Source organism: Oncorhynchus tshawytscha, linkage group LG16 (assembly GCF_018296145.1).
Source record: "Oncorhynchus tshawytscha isolate Ot180627B linkage group LG16, Otsh_v2.0, whole genome shotgun sequence".
Lineage (NCBI taxonomy): Eukaryota > Metazoa > Chordata > Actinopteri > Salmoniformes > Salmonidae > Oncorhynchus > Oncorhynchus tshawytscha.
The window spans coordinates 50,625,251-50,644,486 of NC_056444.1; the positions used below are offsets into that span (position 1 = coordinate 50,625,251).

Genomic DNA, 19,236 nt, shown 5'->3' on the forward strand with positions numbered 1-19,236 from the left:
CTATGTATAGCCATGTTATTTTCTACTCCCTATGTATAGCCCTATGCTCCCTGTATATAGTCATGTTATTTTATACTCCCTATGTATAGCCATGTTATTTTATACTCCCTATGTATAGCCATGTTATTTTCTACTCCCTATGTATAGCCATGTTATTTTATACTCCCTATGTATAGCCATGTTATTTTATACTCCTGTATATAGTCATGTTATTTTATACTCCCTATGTATATGTTATTTTATACTCCCATAGTCATGTTATTTTATACTCCCTATGTATAGCCATGTTATTTTATACTCCCTATGTATAGCCATGTTATTTTATACTCCCTATGTATAGCCATGTTATTTTTATATTTGTATACTCCCTATGTATAGTCATGTTATTTTATACTCCCTGTATATAGTCATGTTATTTTATACTCCCTATGTATAGCCATGTTATTTTATACTCCCTATGTATAGTCATGTTATTTTATACTCCCTATGTATAGTCATGTTATTTTATACTCCCTATGTATAGCCATGTTATTTTATACTCCCTATGTATAGCCATGTTATTTTATACTCCCTATGTATAGCCATGTTATTTTCTACTCCTGTATATAGTCATGTTATTTTATACTCCCTATGTATAGCCATGTTATTTTATACTCCCTATGTATAGCCATGTTATTTTATACTCCCTATGTATAGCCATGTTATTTTATACTCCTATGTATAGTCATGTTATTTTATACTCCCTGTATATAGTCATGTTATTTTATACTCCTGTATATAGCCATGTTATTTTATACTCCCTATGTATAGTCATGTTATTTTATACTCCCTGTATATAGTCATGTTATTTTATACTCCCTATGTATAGTCATGTTATTTTATACTCCCTGTATATAGTCATGTTATTTTATACTCCCTGTATATAGCCATGTTATTTTATACTCCCTATGTATAGTCATGTTATTTTATACTCCCTGTATATAGTCATGTTATTTTATACTCCCTGTATATAGCCATGTTATTTTATACTCCCTATGTATAGTCATGTTATTTTATACTCCCTGTATATAGTCATGTTATTTTATACTCCCTATGTATAGTCATGTTATTTTATACTCCTATGTATAGCCATGTTATTTTATACTCCCTATGTATAGTCATGTTATTTTATACTCCCTATGTATAGCCATGTTATTTTATACTCCCTATGTATAGCCATGTTATTTTATACTCCCTATGTATAGCCATGTTATTTTATACTCCCTATGTATAGCCATGTTATTTTATACTCCCTATGTATAGCCATGTTATTTTATACTATGTATAGCCATGTTATTTTATACTCCCTATGTATAGCCATGTTATTTTATACTCCCTATGTATAGCCATGTTATTTTATACTCCCTATGTATAGCCATGTTATTTTATACTCCTATGTATAGCCATGTTATTTTATACTCCCTATGTATAGTCATGTTATTTTATACTCCCTGTATATAGTCATGTTATTTTATACTCCCTATGTATAGCCATGTTATTTTATACTCCCTATGTATAGTCATGTTATTTTATACTCCCTGTATATAGTCATGTTATTTTATACTCCCTGTATATAGTCATGTTATTTTATACTCCTATGTATAGTCATGTTATTTTATACTCCCTATGTATAGTCATGTTATTTTATACTCCCTATGTATAGTCATGTTATTTTATACTCCCTATGTATAGCCATGTTATTTTATACTCCCTATGTATAGCCATGTTATTTTATACTCCCTATGTATAGCCATGTTATTTTATACTCCCTATGTATAGTCATGTTATTTTATACTCCCTGTATATAGTCATGTTATTTTATACTCCCTTGTATATAGCCATGTTATTTTATACTCCCTGTATATAGTCATGTTATTTTATACTCCCTGTATATAGTCATGTTATTTTATACTCCCTGTATATAGTCATGTTATTTTATACTCCCTGTATATAGTCATGTTATTTTATACTCCCTATGTATAGTCATGTTATTTTATACTCCCTGTATATAGTCATGTTATTTTATACTCCCTGTATATAGCCATGTTATTTTATACTCCCTATGTATAGTCATGTTATTTTATACTCCCTGTATATAGTCATGTTATTTTATACTCCCTATGTATAGTCATGTTATTTTATACTCCCTATGTATAGCCATGTTATTTTATACTCCCTATGTATAGTCATGTTATTTTATACTCCCTGTGTATAGCCATGTTATTTTATACTCCCTATGTATAGCCATGTTATTTTATACTCCCTATGTATAGCCATGTTATTTTATACTCCCTATGTATAGCCATGTTATTTTATACTCCCTATGTATAGCCATGTTATTTTATCCCTATGTATAGCCATGTTATTTTATACTCCCTATGTATAGCCATGTTATTTTATACTCCCTATGTATAGCCATGTTATTTTATACTCCCTATGTATAGCCATGTTATTTTATACTCCCTATGTATAGCCATGTTATTTTATACTCCCTATGTATAGTCATGTTATTTTATACTCCCTGTATATAGTCATGTTATTTTATACTCCCTATGTATAGCCATGTTATTTTATACTCCCTATGTATAGTCATGTTATTTTATACTCCCTGTATATAGTCATGTTATTTTATACTCCCTGTATATAGTCATGTTATTTTATACTCCCCTATGTATAGTCATGTTATTTTATACTCCCTATGTATAGTCATGTTATTTTATACTCCCTATGTATAGTCATGTTATTTTATACTCCCTATGTATAGCCATGTTATTTTATACTCCCTATGTATAGCCATGTTATTTTATACTCCCTATGTATAGCCATGTTATTTTATACTCCCTATGTATAGTCATGTTATTTTATACTCCTGTATATAGTCATGTTATTTTATACTCCTTGTATATAGCCATGTTATTTTATACTCCCTGTATATAGTCATGTTATTTTATACTCCCTGTATATAGTCATGTTATTTTATACTCCCTGTATATAGTCATGTTATTTTATACTCCCTGTATATAGTCATGTTATTTTATACTCCTGTATATAGCCATGTTATTTTATACTCCCTATGTATAGCCATGTTATTTTATACTCCCTATGTATAGTCATGTTATTTTATACTCCCTATGTATAGTCATGTTATTTTATACTCCCTATGTATAGTCATGTTATTTTATACTCCCTGTATATAGTCATGTTATTTTATACTCCCTGTATATAGCCATGTTATTTTATACTCCCTATGTATAGTCATGTTATTTTATACTCCCTGTATATAGTCATGTTATTTTATACTCCCTATGTATAGTCATGTTATTTTATACTCCCTATGTATAGCCATGTTATTTTATACTCCCTATGTATAGTCATGTTATTTTATACTCCCTATGTATAGCCATGTTATTTTATACTCCCTATGTATAGCCATGTTATTTTATACTCCCTATGTATAGTCATGTTATTTTCTACTCCCTGTATATAGCCATGTTATTTTCTACTCCCTGTATATAGTCATGTTATTTTCTACTCCCTATGTATAGCCATGTTATTTTATACTCCCTATGTATAGCCATGTTATTTTATACTCCCTATGTATAGCCATGTTATTTTATACTCCCTATGTATAGCCATGTTATTTTATACTCCCTATGTATAGCCATGTTATTTTTACTCATTATTCCCATTCGTTATTCACTGTGTATTTATTCCTCATTTCACTATTTCTATTTTCTATCTTAACTTTAACTTGGAACATAAGTAAGTGTTTCACTATTAGTCTACACCTGTTGTCTACGAAGCATGTGACAAATACAACTGATTTAATGCTCATTTGCCTTTCCTCTCCACAGCTTTCTGTCTACACCCATATGTACTGTGCAGACACACACAAACACAGATACACATGCAAGCACTTGCGCACGCACACACACAAAAGAGGGGACGTGGTGTTGTGTGTTGGGGCCCCAGGGAAGGAAAGACAGACAGATGGATGGAGACAGATATCAGATGAGTACAGGCCTGGCCGGCTGTCCTGCTGGGATCTTAGACCGACTATATTACATCTTAATCTCCCCTCTCTCTAGTCTCAGTAAAGAGCAGAGAGATAGAGAGAGAGAGAGCATGAGAGCCAAAGAGAGAGAGAGAGAGAGTGAATGAGAGAGAGAGAGAGTCAGAGAGAGAGAGAGACCGTGAGCGTGAGAGAGAGAGAGAGAGAGAGAGAGAGAGAGAGAGAGATTGTGAAGGGGAGAAGAGAGGGGAGGCTGACTGTATTTAATTATAATCTCATAACACTCCAGTCCTAGAGGAGAGGAGTCGGCTGAGAGAGGCTGGATAAAAGCTCTGTAAATAGACCAGCAGGTCACAAAAAAAACACTGGCCATATAAAAGCTCTTTAACAAACTAAAAAAAATGCATGACTGTTGTACAGTAAAATAAATCATAAACCATCCTTACCAGGAAGTTTATCATTTCGTGCCCCTCGTCGCCTATTTAATTTAATTCACAAAAATAACATAAATCATGGATCAAGAGCCTAAGTACCTCAAATACCCCTCATTCGCATTTTCTGACAGGCCCTTCCAACACCCTCTCTCTCAGACACACACACAAACCAACCCCCACCCTCTCTTCCCCACACACACACAAACCAACACCATCTCTTTCACACACATCTCTCTCTCCCCCTCCCTCTCTCACACATCCAGCCACACTTTATCCCTCTGTCTCTCACCTGTGACAGTGATGAGCATGGGGGCCACCAAGGCTCTGTTGTTGTCCAGCTTGCGGCTCAGCCGGATCTCCCCACTGCTGTGGTTGAGCAGCAGCAGGTGTAGGTCGTTTCCCCGGGCAATGGAGTAGTACAGGTGGTCTGACACATCAGGGTCGTGGGCCGGGACCCGGCCGATCACGTCGCTGGGGAAACTATTGGAGCGGTTGGACACAAAGTTGTTGAAGACGATCTGGAAGTCCTGGAGTTGGGGCCGGTTGTCGTTCTGGTCCACCAGCCGGATGCGCACCGTGGCCCGGCTCACCAGGGGGGCTGAGGTGGCCTGGACCACGATCACGTACTCAGAGCGGGCCTCGTAGTCCAGGTCGATGAGGGAGGTGAGCTCCCCGGAGAAGATGTCCATCTGGAAGATCTCAGGGATGTTGCCTTCTACGATTTGATACATGATCTGGGCGTTGGTCCCCTCGTCTGGGTCTGTGGCTGTGATCTGGGCCACCACCGACCCCACAGCGCTGTTCTCCTTCACCAGAACCTCAAAGTCGTCTGCCGGGAAGACAGGAGCGTTGTCGTTGACGTCGAGAACCGTCACCTGGATGTGGACGGGCGTCCGCTGGGGAGGCACACCACGGTCCACGGCGTACGCCGTCAGCTCATAGAATGGAACACTCTCGCGGTCCAGACGACGGACCGTGCGTACGATGCCCGATGTGGGCTCGATGGTGAAGTCTCCGTCACCGTCCTCCCCATTCTGGAAGGTGTACTGGACGCGGCCGTTGGCGTGGGCATCTCGGTCCATTGCGGATATCTGTAGGACGCTAGTGAAGGGTGGGGCGTCTTCACTGACGGTGCCCTGGTACCTGGGGCTGAGGAACTGTGGTGCGTTGTCGTTCACATCGTTCACATTCACCTCTACATAGGTGGTGTCAGACTTCTGTGGGATGCCGTTGTCCCGGGCGGTGATGGCCAGAGTGTAGGTCATCTGGTCCTCGTAATCCAGCTCGGCTTGCAGGGTGATGGCTCCGCTGGACGGGTCGATGCGGAACTGGGGGATGTTGTCTTCCAGGAAGTAGGTGATGCGAGAGTTTTCGCCAACGTCATCATCCGTGGCGCTGATGACCACAACCGTGCTGCCCGGGGGGCGGTCCTCGTTCACGGTCACAGAGTAGTGAGCACTCTGGAACACGGGCCGGTGTGTGTTGGCGTCCGTGATGTTGACGTGGACCTGGCATGTGTCATGTAGCGTGCGGTCGGAAGCCGTCACAGTCAGAACGTATCGGCGCTCCTGTTTGTAGTCCAGCGGCAGTGCTAGAGAGACCAGCCCCGACCCCCCGGCTGTGCTTATGGCAAAGCGGTTACGCGTGTTGCCACCCGTGATCTGATAGGTGACCGCACTGTTGACATCACGGTCGACCGCGGTCACAATGACCACACTGGTGCCCACAGCTGCGTCCTCGTTGAGCCTCACAAAGTACTCTTTCTGCAGGAACTCTGGCCTGTTGTCGTTGACGTCCATCACTGTTATAGTCACGCTGGCTGTGGCGGAGAGAGGTGGGATGCCATAGTCTCTGGCCTCCACCCCAAAGAAGAAGTGTTCCACAGACTCCCGGTCGAGAGACGAACTGACCGTCACCCAGCCGGTGGCGGAGTTAATGACGAAGGGCGTGTCAGGGCTGGTGCCAGTCAGCCTGTACTCCAGACGGGCGTTGTCCCCAGAGTCGGTGTCGATGGCCTGGATGTGGAGGATGGAGCTGCCCACGGGGGCGCTCTCCAGCACTGACGCCTGGAACGGTGTGGACACGAAGATGGGAGGGTTGTCGTTGACGTCGGTCACCTGCACGCTGATGATACCTGTGTTATTGGAGAGGGGCGGCCGGCCGTTGTCCTGGGCTCGTACCCTCAGAGTGTACTCCCTCTCTGCCTCAAAGTCTAGAGGGGCAACTACCTGGATCTCCCCCGTCACACTGTCGATGGAGAACTGGCCCCGGCTGTTCCCACTGATGATGTTGTAGTGGACGGCCGCGTTGCTATCCTTATCATGGTCCGTAGCGCTCACCCTCAGGATCTCCGAGTGGGGCCGGACGTCCTCCCTGACCGCCACCACATATCGCTTCTCGCTGAACTGGGGCACGTTGTCGTTCTCGTCCAGCACCGTGATGGAGACCTTAACGATGGCCGAGCGTGGCCCGGGCTCCCTTCCCTGGTCGCTGGCCTCCACGTGGAGGGTGTAGCGCTCGTTGGTCTCCCGGTCGACCACGCCCCGCGTGGTGATCAGCCCTGAGCGGGGGTCGATCTCAAATGCGGCCCGGGCCGCAGCAGCGGTGTCTCCTATGAAGCGGTAGCGGATGTTGGCGTTGGACGGGGCATCCAGGTCAGTGGCTCGGAGCTGCAGGATGGGGTAGCCCTCCTCCACGTTCTCCCGGATGGTCTCCCGGTACTCTGTGTGCTCAAAGATAGGCGAGTGGTCATTGCGGTCGGCCACAGTGATTGCCACCATGGTGGTGCCAGAGAGGCGTGGAGAGCCGTGGTCTGACGCCGTGACCCGGAAGTAGTGCAGGTCCATGTGCTCCCTGTCCAGCACCTGGGAGGTGGTGATGAGGCCTGTGTCAGGGTCGATGTGGAAGTAGTCCGTGGATCTGCTGTTCATGAGAGGGGCCATGGTGTAGCTGAGTTTGCCTGCTTCACCTGCGTCTGGGTCGGTGGCTGACATGGGTATGACTGAGGTGCCTGGGGGCTGGTTTTCTGGAACCTGGACCTGGAAGTTATACTGGGAGAAGTGAGGGTGTCTGTTGGCAGCTCGGCGAGCGCGCCCCACCACCAAAACCTCTTTCCCTCTGTCCTCCTTACCTTCATCTTCCACGGCCTGCCTTCCCAAGCTTCTCTCTCCCCTTGACCTGTGCCTTTCCTCCTCGTCTTCCTGTGTGCTTTCAGCCCCCTGCCACACTTTCTTCCCCTCCTCTTTTCCTCCTTCACCACTCTGTGTCTGTGTGAGGCTGGCCCTCTCCTGACCTTTCTCTCTCTCTCCCTCTGCTTCTACAGTCTCATCTGTCTGGGCTGTGGCTCTCTTTGTTATTCCCTCTGACTCCCACTCCTCCACTTCCTCCCTCCGTGCCTCTCTGGCCTGTCTCTCTCCCTCCCCCACCTGTAATTTGCCTCCCCCAGACCCCTCCTCAACCTCGCCACCCATATGCCTTTCTGGCTGACTGACACCTTCCTGTTGTAATGGCACCAGTTTACCTGATTTTAATTGCGGGCGAGTGCCCCCCTGGACATTAGTTAAGCTGTCGCCTGAGCTGCTGTCAACACACGCAGTGTAGAGCAATTCTTCAGGGACCAAGCCCAGCTGTGTCTGTGAGCATAGTCCACTCAGATCCACTGGTTCCTGTCTACTATTGGCACCATTTCTTTCATGATTCATCTGAACATGCTCCTCTTTGTTCTCCTTGTTGTTGTTATTGTGGTTCTGGTTCTGGTTGTAATTTCTGATATTGTTATTATTGTTGACGTTGTGAACATTCTCCCCAAAAAATGGCTGAAAGTGGTGAGCCGAATATACCTGTTTACTTGGAGAAATCTGGGTAGAGGTTTTGATGGGTGCTGTCCATTGTGCCTGTGGTGCTGATCCTATGTGAAAGGGAGGGGGTGTGTAGAGGAGGCTAGTCCGTGGCTGGGAATGTGAGTCTGAGTCACTATCCCGTTCAGTTAGATTGAGCTCCATGGAGAATGAGAAGGGGTTTGCGATAACGAGATCCCTGTGAGTGACACCAGACTTAATTACACCAGCGTGTACCGAGGCTGCTATAGTGAGAGCGGTGATGGAAGAAAATATAGGGGTGACGATAGCTGACTCATTGTGAGCTGGCTCAGACTGAGGATGAGGAACATTGGCTCGAGCAGCCGATTCTGCTGCCTGTATGTCGTCATGGAATAAGGAAAATGAGCTAGTAGAATTTCTGTTTTCATAACCGGTTCCGTTAGATGGCAAACATAGACTATCCGTGATATTTGTGGTGGGGGGAAATTGGATGTCGAGATTACTCACTTCTATGCTTCCCCTGGGACCTATAACGTTGGCTGAAAGTCCTCCCCCCACATCCATCCGCTGCAAACGACAACACCTCGTTCCGAGGAGAGACCCCCAGGGTAACCCCTTACTCTCTACAAGGGGTTGAGCGCTCTGTTCTCCGCCTGTCAACACTGATATTCTCTGTGGCGGAGCAGCCGGCTCCTTAAGCTTGGTTGTTAGATAAACAGAGGCCAAATCATTATCCAAATCATTTTTGTTCACGTGTTTGTTACCTTGTGCCTTCCATCCCTCCCTCCTCCTGCCCAGAACCATGGCATGCCCAGGACTGGGGCTGGCGTGGAGCCTGTCTCGGGTATGCCTGAAATAACAACCTGTGAGGGCCATGGCCCATTCAGTAATCCCGGGTGACTGGTAACATCTGGCTGCGCTGCCTGCGGTGGCTGAGGTGAGATAGCATGGGCAGGGGCCTTGCACCACGCTCCTCCCCGTTCTCCCAATGGCTTTAGTAAACGAACGATTACAACCATCACTGGTGAGATCGATAACATTGTGACTACTTAAATGAGAACAAGCACCGGTGGCCACCTCGCCGGCGCCCAAAGCATTATTGCCCAAATGAGAGTGAGGAGGGCCCCATGGCAGCTGTCCAGGTGGTTGCTTAGCTGTAGATATTTGCTGTGTTGGGGGAAGTGGCCGGTGAAGGGTCCTTGTACACCTTTCAGAAGCCCCTCGAACGTCTTTAGCAATCTCCGACGACTCGCTTTCAGGTCCCTGGTGTTGGCCGCGCACAAAGACTCTCCCTGTGTCGGGTTTGGCGGGCGGCAGAGAGGGTGGTGACCGCGCGCAATCGCTAGTCCTTTGTATATACCGCTTTTTGGCCTTTTGAACCCACGAAAAGAAAACAGGTGAAACAACGCCCCTCTCCCCACCGCTGCTCCTGCTCCTACCTGCAGGTTGGGGGTGCCTGACTCCATTCCACGGCCCTCTCGCACTTCCTTCTTCGGTGCACAACGGTTCAAAAGGGTCTCCGTGCGCCCCCTGCCATACAAAAGGACTCCACACCGGGAATGCTGGTTCCGATTGGAGCCGTCCCGATGGGAGACGTTGTAACGTACACCTGGGGCAGATCACCGAACCACTGCTGCTCGCCAAGACCCCAGCTTCCCTTGGATGGCTCGGTGTCTCAGGGCAGGGTCCCGTGCTCCAACGACAGGTCCCTGCTAACTTCCCCGGGTTAACCGCGAACAAAGGGCTGAGGAGCAGGTGGAGAAGAAGTGGTGAGAGCAGGCTGGAACCCAGTAGCAGTGCAGCCATTAGTCTGGTAAGATCCTTTCTCCTTCCCCTTTCTCCCTCTCACCACTCTCTCTTTCTCTCTCCCTCTCTCTCGCTCTCTTCCGAGTGCGTCTCTCTCTCTTCCGTCGCCGGCTAGGTAGCCAGCTCCAGCGGCACCGCCCGACACCTTCCCCCGTGCTCCCCCGTCTCTCCGTGGGCCCGGGAAGTTGGCATTTACTCGCTGTGTTCGGTAGAACTCGGTCTGTCGGCGTCAGGGGTGCAGCAACTCTCCCTTTCATTCATATCCAACATGGCTCTCAGCAGACCCTGGTGGTACTATCCATCCTCGCGTTACGCTCTCCTCCTCTCAACACCCCTCCCCCTCGCTGCTTTCTTCCTCCGCCTCCCTGGTTTATTCCAGCTCGCAGGGCTGTTAAACCACCGTAGCCGCCATAGCCACAACTGGAAGGCGACTCGGAACTATATCTCACTCGCATTCATATTTTAGTAAACCCATCTAAATCAATTAAATTGTATATAGGCTATAGCGGAACATAGTAGCAATGAAGCATATGAAACCTAATGGCATTTTTGGTAATAATTATAAATATGTAGGCTTTATTAAATATTAAATTATAACACAGGGGGCACTGTAAATTATATTTATTATTGCACATTTTCTGTCACTTGTAGCCTAATACATTTCAAAGACAGTTAGGCCCATGTTATATAGCCTACAAAAAGGAATTGAGCCTCTCCATGACGTCATGCGCTGCCAACACATCGATGAGTAATTAGTAGGCTACCTATTCATTGCTTTTCCTGCGATGTGGTCATTACCCTTCACTTATTATTTGAACCAAACATGAATTCATATGAATATGACCAATGTATTTCGTTGTATTTACAAAGTGAATTAAAAGTCGTTTATATGGAAATATATTTTTTTTATTATTCCAAATTCAGTCACATAATCCATTCTGATGGTAAATTCTACAACCTAAAATGAAATCCCCACATTTTGGAAATGGCTGAGGGAGGGAAGGCGTGTCTGGCAGCCTTGACTTGCATCATCGGATGTGTTGTGGCACAAAATAGTTCTGCTATGAAAACCAATCTGTGTTTCTCTCAGTCTGGCTGTCGCCACCGCCACGATTGGAGCTGATCCACGCATGTTGAAATATTCATGCTCCGACCACAATAATAAAGTGCACAAAAAAAAATATCAAAACCCTCGCGCTCTATGTTCTCGCTTCTATCCTTCTCTCGGAGCTGAGAACAGTAAGTAATTAGGCGCTAGGAAGCGAGGGCCAGGCAGTCAGCCATGTTGGGTATCATGGCTTGCCATGCCTGCACACCAACAATAATTGCTGTGAAAGTAGGTTAGGTTATACTGGCGAGCCGCCCTGTCCGTGAATAGTACAGATACATGTCGACACGCGCAAAGTCGTCTAGACAAACTGGCGCTTGTAATATTATACTCAAATAGTGGGGTGAAGAAAATCCAAGTAGGCTACATTACAGGCTACGATTCCATGATTTTCCTACGTTTAATATAAATAATGTATCCGGATATAAACACATTTTTGTATTAATGGAAAGTACCTGAAATGTGAAGTGACACCAAAGCAGGGTGCTGTAAAATTGTATCTGTTCATAATGTAGCCTAAAACTCTGAGCCATGGAGTACTATATGTTCAGCATTTCACCCAAGCTCAGTGTCAATATCATTAACTTAAGAAAAAGGGAAGTAATGAAACAAGACAAAAACTTGATGGGATGGATGAGCAGGCAATGGGACATTTCAGCATGACAAAACCATGGACCGCGTCCATATAAACAATGCTGAAAGAAGCCTACACTAGGAAGCCCTGTCGAACACTTTAACCAAATAACTGTACGTTTGGGCAGTCCACACCGTGGATTTCTTTCCGAGGAGAAATGACTAAGCCAACATGTTGGGTCATTTTTAGTAGCGCCATGACCGACCTGATTATATACAGCACCATGGACAGCGGCGTTCCAAATCAGCCTGCTGCATCACTCGGCCCATTTAAGTCTGCATAAGACATGTTAAATGATCATTCTTACTCAAAACATTTCACAAATATTAGCTTTTATAAAATTGTAGGAAATGACACAAAAATAATACAGGCTCAGGCTGTGTTATGCAGAGGCCAACCAACTACGCAACATTGCTCTGGCAATGCAACATTCATTTTTAAGAGCAGTAATTAGTCAGCTATATACACTCCTCTTGGTTAATGCACGTTTAGCCCTACGCGGGTGCTTATGTATGTGCACGCATGCGTTTTAGAATGTATAGACACAGCACCCTTTTCAAGATGCGGGTGTGTCCAAATTTAGCTGCTTGGCTCCCCTCCACGCAACGGTGGATCAATAAGCTCTGACTCCTCAATGGGGGGGGTCTCCTAACTGCGCAAGCCGCCATGCAAGACCCTGCTTTCCAACGGTGCGAGTTGCCATGGGAACAGTGAAAGTGGGGGTACTTTTAGCCTCTGGTGGATTATACCCCTCGGAGGGGTTGAGTGTGCAGGGAGGGAGGGGTGGTGTTGAGGCTTTCTTCACTCATTTTGCCTGCCAGTCACATACTCCGTAATTGCATGCCCCCGGCCCCTCTCTCCTTGTCTGACCAGGCCCCGTGCCACAGTCGCCAGATCCTTCCCCCTCCCTGAAATCCTGAGCGGCAGGTGGTAGCGGAGGCCCGGTGTGCATCTGGCCTCGACCGGAAATGATGAGGCAGTAATACATTCATGAGATGTGACGGAGGTGTGATTGGGACGGACATAGATTAACGGGTAATCGTGTCGTTTGCCAACCAATCGCCTGTTGTCATTTACATCTACAATTTATGCTAGAGGAGGAGGACAAGGCCCTACCCGTCCTGTCACTCAGACAGGTTGACACAGAGGGTCGCTATCCGGGAAGCCCCCCTCCTTCCCTCCCCTCTCTCTGTACAAGTCACGATGCCATATGGCGACAGCTGCGTGGCATGTGCGGGGTGATTGTGTGATTCTTGCCACAGTTTATTGGGCCTGTGGTTGCGTGTGAATAATAAGCCTCAGCAGGCTTCACTGACTTGAATAGCATACCAAACAGCCATCAAAAGATAAAGGGCCCTTAGCTCTCCTTGATCTCACAGTTGATTAGTGACCATTCATGTATTCATTGGTCCAGACTCAAGTTCTATTGCAACCTGTTTCCCTATCACGTGCAAGGTGTGTGCTTTCCTTCCCTTGCCTTCAATAGAGTCTAAACCAAAAGGATGATGATGTCATTCATTATTTGAGGAGATTAGCCATATTTGATTCAACCACAGGGCCCGTAGGCCTATGTTCATTATCTGAAGAATTATATTATAGATTCAGACAGGGACCTAGAGTTTGCCCAATTTGATCATGATATTACTGATCTGCTTGCTCTGCCATCCTATAGTGAGGGAAGAAAGTATTTGATAACCTGCTGATTTTGTACGTTTGCCCACTGACAAAGAAATGATCCGTCTATAATTTTAATGGGAGGTTTATTTGAACAGTGAGAGACAGAATAACAACCAAATAATCCAGAAAAACGCATGTCAAAAATGTTATAAATTGATTTGCATTTTAATGAGAGAAATAAGTATTTGACCCCTCTGCAAAACATGACTTAGTACTTGGTGGCAAAACCCTTGTTGGCAATCACAGAGGTCAGACGTTTCTTGTAGTTGGCCACCAGGTTTGCACACATCTCAGGAGCAGTTTTGTCCCACTCCTCTTTGCAGATCTTCTCCAAGTCATTAAGGTTGAGGCTGACGTTTGGCAACTCAATCCTTCAGCTCCCTCCACAGATTTTCTATGGGATTAAGGTCTGGAGACTGGCTAGGCCACTCCAGGACCTTAATGTGCTTCTTCTTGAGCCACTCCTTTGTTGCCTTGGCCGTGTGTTTTGGGCCATTGTCATGCTGGAATACCCATCCACGACCCATTTTCAATGTCCTGGCTGAGGGAAGGAGGTTCTCACCCAAGATTTGACGGTACATGGCCCCGTCCATCATCCCTTTGATGCGGTGAAGTTGTCCTGTCCCCTTAGCAGAAAAACACCCCCAAAGCATAATGTTTCCACCTCCATGTTTGACAGTGGGGATGGTGTTCTTGGGGTCATAGGCAGCATTCCTCCTCCAAACACAGCAAGTTGAGTTGATGCCAAAGAGCTCCATTTTGGTCTCATCTGACCACAACACTTTCACACAGTTGTCCTCTGAATCATTCAGATGTTCATTGGCAAACTTCAGACGGGCATGTTTATGTGCTTTCTTGAGCAGGGGGACCTTGTGGCACTGCAGGATTTCAGTCCTTCACGGCACAGTGTTACCAATTGCTTTCTTGGTGACTATGGTCCCAGCTGCCTTGAGATCATTGACAAGATCCTCCCGTGTAGTTCTGAGCTGATTCCTCACCGTTCTCATGATCATTGCAACTCCACGAGGTGAGATCTTGCATGGAGCCCCAGGCCGAGGGAGATTGACAGTTCTATTGTGTTTCTTCCATTTGCGAATAATCGCACCAACTGTTGTCACCTTCTCACCAAGCTGCTTGGCGATGGTCTTGTAGCCCATTCCAGCCTTGTGTAGGTCTACAATCTTGTCCCTGACATCCTTGGAGAGCTCTTTGGTCTTGGCCATGGTGGAGAGTTTGGAATCTGATTGATTGATTGCTTCTGTGGACAGGTGTCTTTTATACAGGTAACAAACTGAGATTAGGAGCACTCCCTTTAAGAGTGTGCTCCTAATCTCAGCTCATTACCTGAATAAAAGACACCTGGGAGCCAGAAATCTTTCTGATTGAGAGGGGGTCAAATACTTGTTTCCCTCATTAAAATGCAAATCAATTTCTAACATTTTTGACATGCGCTTTTCTGGATTTTCTTGTTGTTATTCTGTCTCTCAGTGTTCAAATAAAACTACTATTAAAATTAGACTGATCATTTCTTTGTCAGTGGGCAAATGTACAAAATCAGCAGGGGATCAAATACTCCCCCCCCCCTCACTGTTTTCACAAAACACATATAAATCTAAACAAATTGGACAGATTTCTCTGTCAAATAAACATATAAAGCAAATAGAATGAAAATCTCTTGATATGATGAAGAGAGCAGCAGGATCCCTTACACACACACACATAAAGCAAATAGAATGAAAATCTCTTGATATGATGACGAGAGCAGCAGGATCCCTTACACACACACACACACACAGGTCACAGAGTTTTGTTTATACAAATAGTGGGTGGATGAAGGGAGAGTGGTAGAGAAAGAGAAGTTAATGTTCAGTGTGGGCAAACAACAGGAAACAAATATTTTACAGACTGTGAGAGTTTTGTGTGTGTGTGGGGGGGGTTATGGGCCAGCTGTGTGTCCTCTCTTAGTCAGCCAGTGACCCAAATCACGGAATATATAGAGAGACAGAGAGACAGAGAGGCGTGGGGGTGAAGCGTGGGAGAGAGAGTGAGTTGACATTTAAAAAAAGAGAATGAGGAAAATGAATTCACCGCAGAAATACATAAAACCTTACATATTCCCTACAGTCCCTGAACAGCCTTCATCACCATTGCTCTCTCACTACACATGCACAACTCCCCAAGCACATTCCCATAGAATGTATCAAACTGCAAATATTCGAATGAATGTGAACATTCAGGTAAAACACGGATGTAAAAATTCCATTGAATGAAATCATTCACTTTAAGGGAACATTCAGGACATAAATCCACATTGGCATATTACCAACGCCAGATCAAATTGAATCCTCAAAATACAACGTAGAAACACAGAGTGACTGTAATAGATATAGATTGAGATCTACACTGAGCGTACAAAACATTAGGAACACCTTCCCAGTATTGAGTTGCAATCCCTTTTTGCCCTCAGGACAGCCTCAATTCATCTGAGCATGGACTCTACAAGGTGTCGAAAGCATTCCACAGGGATGCTGGCCCACGTTGACTCCAATGCTACCCACAGTTGTGTCAAGTTGGCTGGATGCCCTTTGGGTGGTGAATCATTTTTGATACACACGGGAAACTGTTGAGCGTGAAAAAAAACCTGCAGCGATGAAGTTCTTGACACTCTCAAACCGGTGCGCCTGGCACCTACTACCATACCCGGTTCAAAGACACGTAAATCTTGCCCATTCATCCTCTGAATGGCACACAAAAGCAATCCATGTCTCAGTTGTCTCAAGACTTAAAAATCCTTCTTTAACTCGTCTCCTCCCCTTCAGCTAAACTGACTGAAGTGGATTTAACAAGTGACGTCAATAAGGGATCATAGCTTTCACCTGGATTCACCTGGTCAGTCGATGTCATGGAAAGAGCAGGTGTTCTTAATGTTTTGTACTCTGTCTATATCAGTAGGCTTTATGAGATCATGAGATTCTAGAGCACTATAATGGGGGCATTGCCACCTGAGACTTACCCCACACCAGTGTGTTGCCAGTGTTCATATAAAAAGTCCTGTTATTTTTGGGGGGCTGGGAAACTGTTTTTTTCCATCAGGAGTGTGACACTAAAGACATGAGGCGAGCAGAATCAACAACCTATGCATCAACAAGACTTTGTGAGAAGGTGGTATATGAGCAAGACAAAATATTTAAGTGCCTTTGGACGTGGTATAGTAGTAGGTACATAACAATGGCTAACTGTGAACGATTATCACCTTGAGAAGGTGGTAATCATCCACCTTAAGAAAGTGGTAATCATCCACCTTGAGTGGGTGGTAATCGTCCACCTTGAGAGGGCGGTAATCGTCCACCTTGAGAGGGCGGTAATCGTCCACCTTGAGAAGGTGACAATCGTCCACCTTGAGGTGGTAATCGTCCACCTTGAGGTGATAATCATCCACCTTGAGAAGGTGGTAATCGTCCACCTTGAGAAGGTGACAATCGTCCACCTTGAGGTGGTAATCGTCCACCTTGAGGTGATAATCATCCACCTTGAGAAGGTGGTAATCGTCCACCTTGAGAAGGTGGTAATCGTCCACCTTGAGAGGGTGGTAATCGTCCACCTTGAGAGGGTGATCATCGTCCACCTTGAGAAGGTAGTAATCGTCCACCTTGAGAGGGTGATAATCTTCCACCTTGAGAAGGTAGTAATCATCAACCATGAAAAGGTAGTAATCGTCCACCTTGAAAAGGTAGTAATCGTCCACCTTGAAATGGTAGTAATCGTCCACCTTGAGAGGGTGATAATCATCCACCTTGAGAGGGTGATAATCATCCACCTTGAGAGGGTGATAATCATCCACCTTGAGAAGGTAGTAATCGTCCACCTGGAGAGGGTGATAATCCTTGCCCTAAGTCAGAGCAGATCCACTGAGGCCAGGGCCCAGTGAGACACTGCAGCCGGACCTGGAAACACAAAAGTCTGAGCCTTTTTGGTAAAACACCCCGGGGTAAGTCTCAGGTGGAAAGTTGCCATAACTACCAGGTCTGAGAGTTTGCAGAGCCACGGCGCTGTCAGTCTGGATCTAACCCTAACTGGATCACAGTCAAGTGAGATCAGGGTGGATGGAGGATCCCTATCACACTACTGTGGTCTGGGTTGCATCTGCCTGGCACCTGGAGGCCGCCGACCCGGTTCACACTGGATCCATTTCAGACGGGAACCTGACTAATCCAAATTGGATCAGCAGCGGCAGCAGCTGAATGGATGGATCTCTATCCCTAGGCCTTTATGGGACTTTATTAGCATTAACTAAAGAAGTGTATTATCCCTATAAGCAGAGCTATTCAACTAGGGTCCTGGAGGGCTTGAACCCAGCAGGGCGTCCTCGCAGCCCCGGCCTCATGCTGACTGTAAATCATTATTGCTGGATGTGCAGTTAGTTTGATATAGGAGCTTCCTAACCACGTGGCTGGTTAAGAGGATATTGGATTAAACCAAAGTGCTGTGAGAAGATCAATACCCATGAACAGTAATGTGATCTGATCAGATATAGTATTAAGCAGCCTTCGGCCTATTTTCTTGGCCCGTGAATATGTGAAGAGGGTAGACCTATGCGCGCACTTACATGCACATGCGTACATAAACATGTCTGATAGAACCAAATCGGGAAATACATAATTATACACAGTTATAATCATAATGTATGAATTCAGGGATTCGTTCAAACAATGGATGGTCTGTCACATTTGCTCACAATTAGGTATCCAGTACAAAGCAAATCATGTTCAACCAATTCCCTATTTTGTATTCAACCAGGGTAGAGCAAGGAGGAGAGAAAGGAAAGGGAGCAACAGAACGAGAGCAACAGAGAGAGGGAGAGGGAGAAAAAGGGCTGGATGACAGCTGTTGCATGAGGAGTTTATCTGATTCAATCTATCCATCTCCGGGCCCCTGCCCCTACCATCAACCAACCCCCACAGTCACACGCTCTCCTCTCACCACACCCTGCACATTCAAAAGGCACTCTGGGACACGCTCAACAGGAGCCACGTTCCCTTGAAAATAACCTGCTGCGTTATAAAAAGACAATTTATATTATCTTTCAGTAGAATCCCTTCCTCACAGTCACCACTCCCTCAGAGGATCTGTGACTCATATAAGAAGCACATTAAGTAGGAAATATCCCGGATGTTCCGACTGATATCAGTCATTATGTTGTTTGTGTTAGACATCATTTGAGTCGCCTGGCACTGTGACAGTGTCTGGCTGCTCCTCAGACTCAGTTAGCCTCCCTCCAACCCCCAGTCTCATCCTGTCATTTCCTGGCTCAGTTGGGTATGCCCAGCCACAGTCAGTCAAAGCACTTACATACTCATCAATATCAGTAGCCCAGCCTACTCCCTCACTCCCTCTTTTTCTCCCACCCTCCTGTGCTCTCTCTCTCTCTGGCAACCACAAAGAATCACTCTACACTCGTGAGCATCCCTGACCTCAATTCATCTCTGTTTTCTCCCTCCTTTAAGACAGTAGATTTGCTCATAGCGATGACTGCGTGCTCTCCTTTCCCTTTCTGTATCCATCCCTTCGTTTCTGAACTGCTTTCATGTTCACGTCCCTTTTTCTCTCTCTCCTCCCTCTATTGTCTCTGGCCAACCGAGGCCCGAGGGGAGTGATTGACAAGCAGGCAGGGTAGGACAATTGGAACGCTTTGATAGGAGGAGATGCAA

At 45.5% G+C, this 19,236-nt stretch overlaps 1 protein-coding gene across 2 annotated transcripts in view; it reads right to left on the reverse strand.

Moving 5' to 3' along the window:
• Positions 1-10,420, reverse strand: part of celsr3 (cadherin, EGF LAG seven-pass G-type receptor 3) — a 63,819-nt gene extending 53,399 nt beyond the window's left edge. For both annotated transcript variants that reach the window (XR_006079069.1, XM_042299293.1), the window contains exon 1: positions 4,775-10,420. Coding sequence is in view for 1 of the 2 variants with exons in the window: in XM_042299293.1 (XP_042155227.1) it covers positions 4,775-10,109 (5,335 nt within the window). In the remaining variant the exon portion in view is untranslated. The remainder of the gene's footprint in view (positions 1-4,774) is intronic.
• Positions 10,421-19,236: the final 8,816 nt, after the last annotated feature.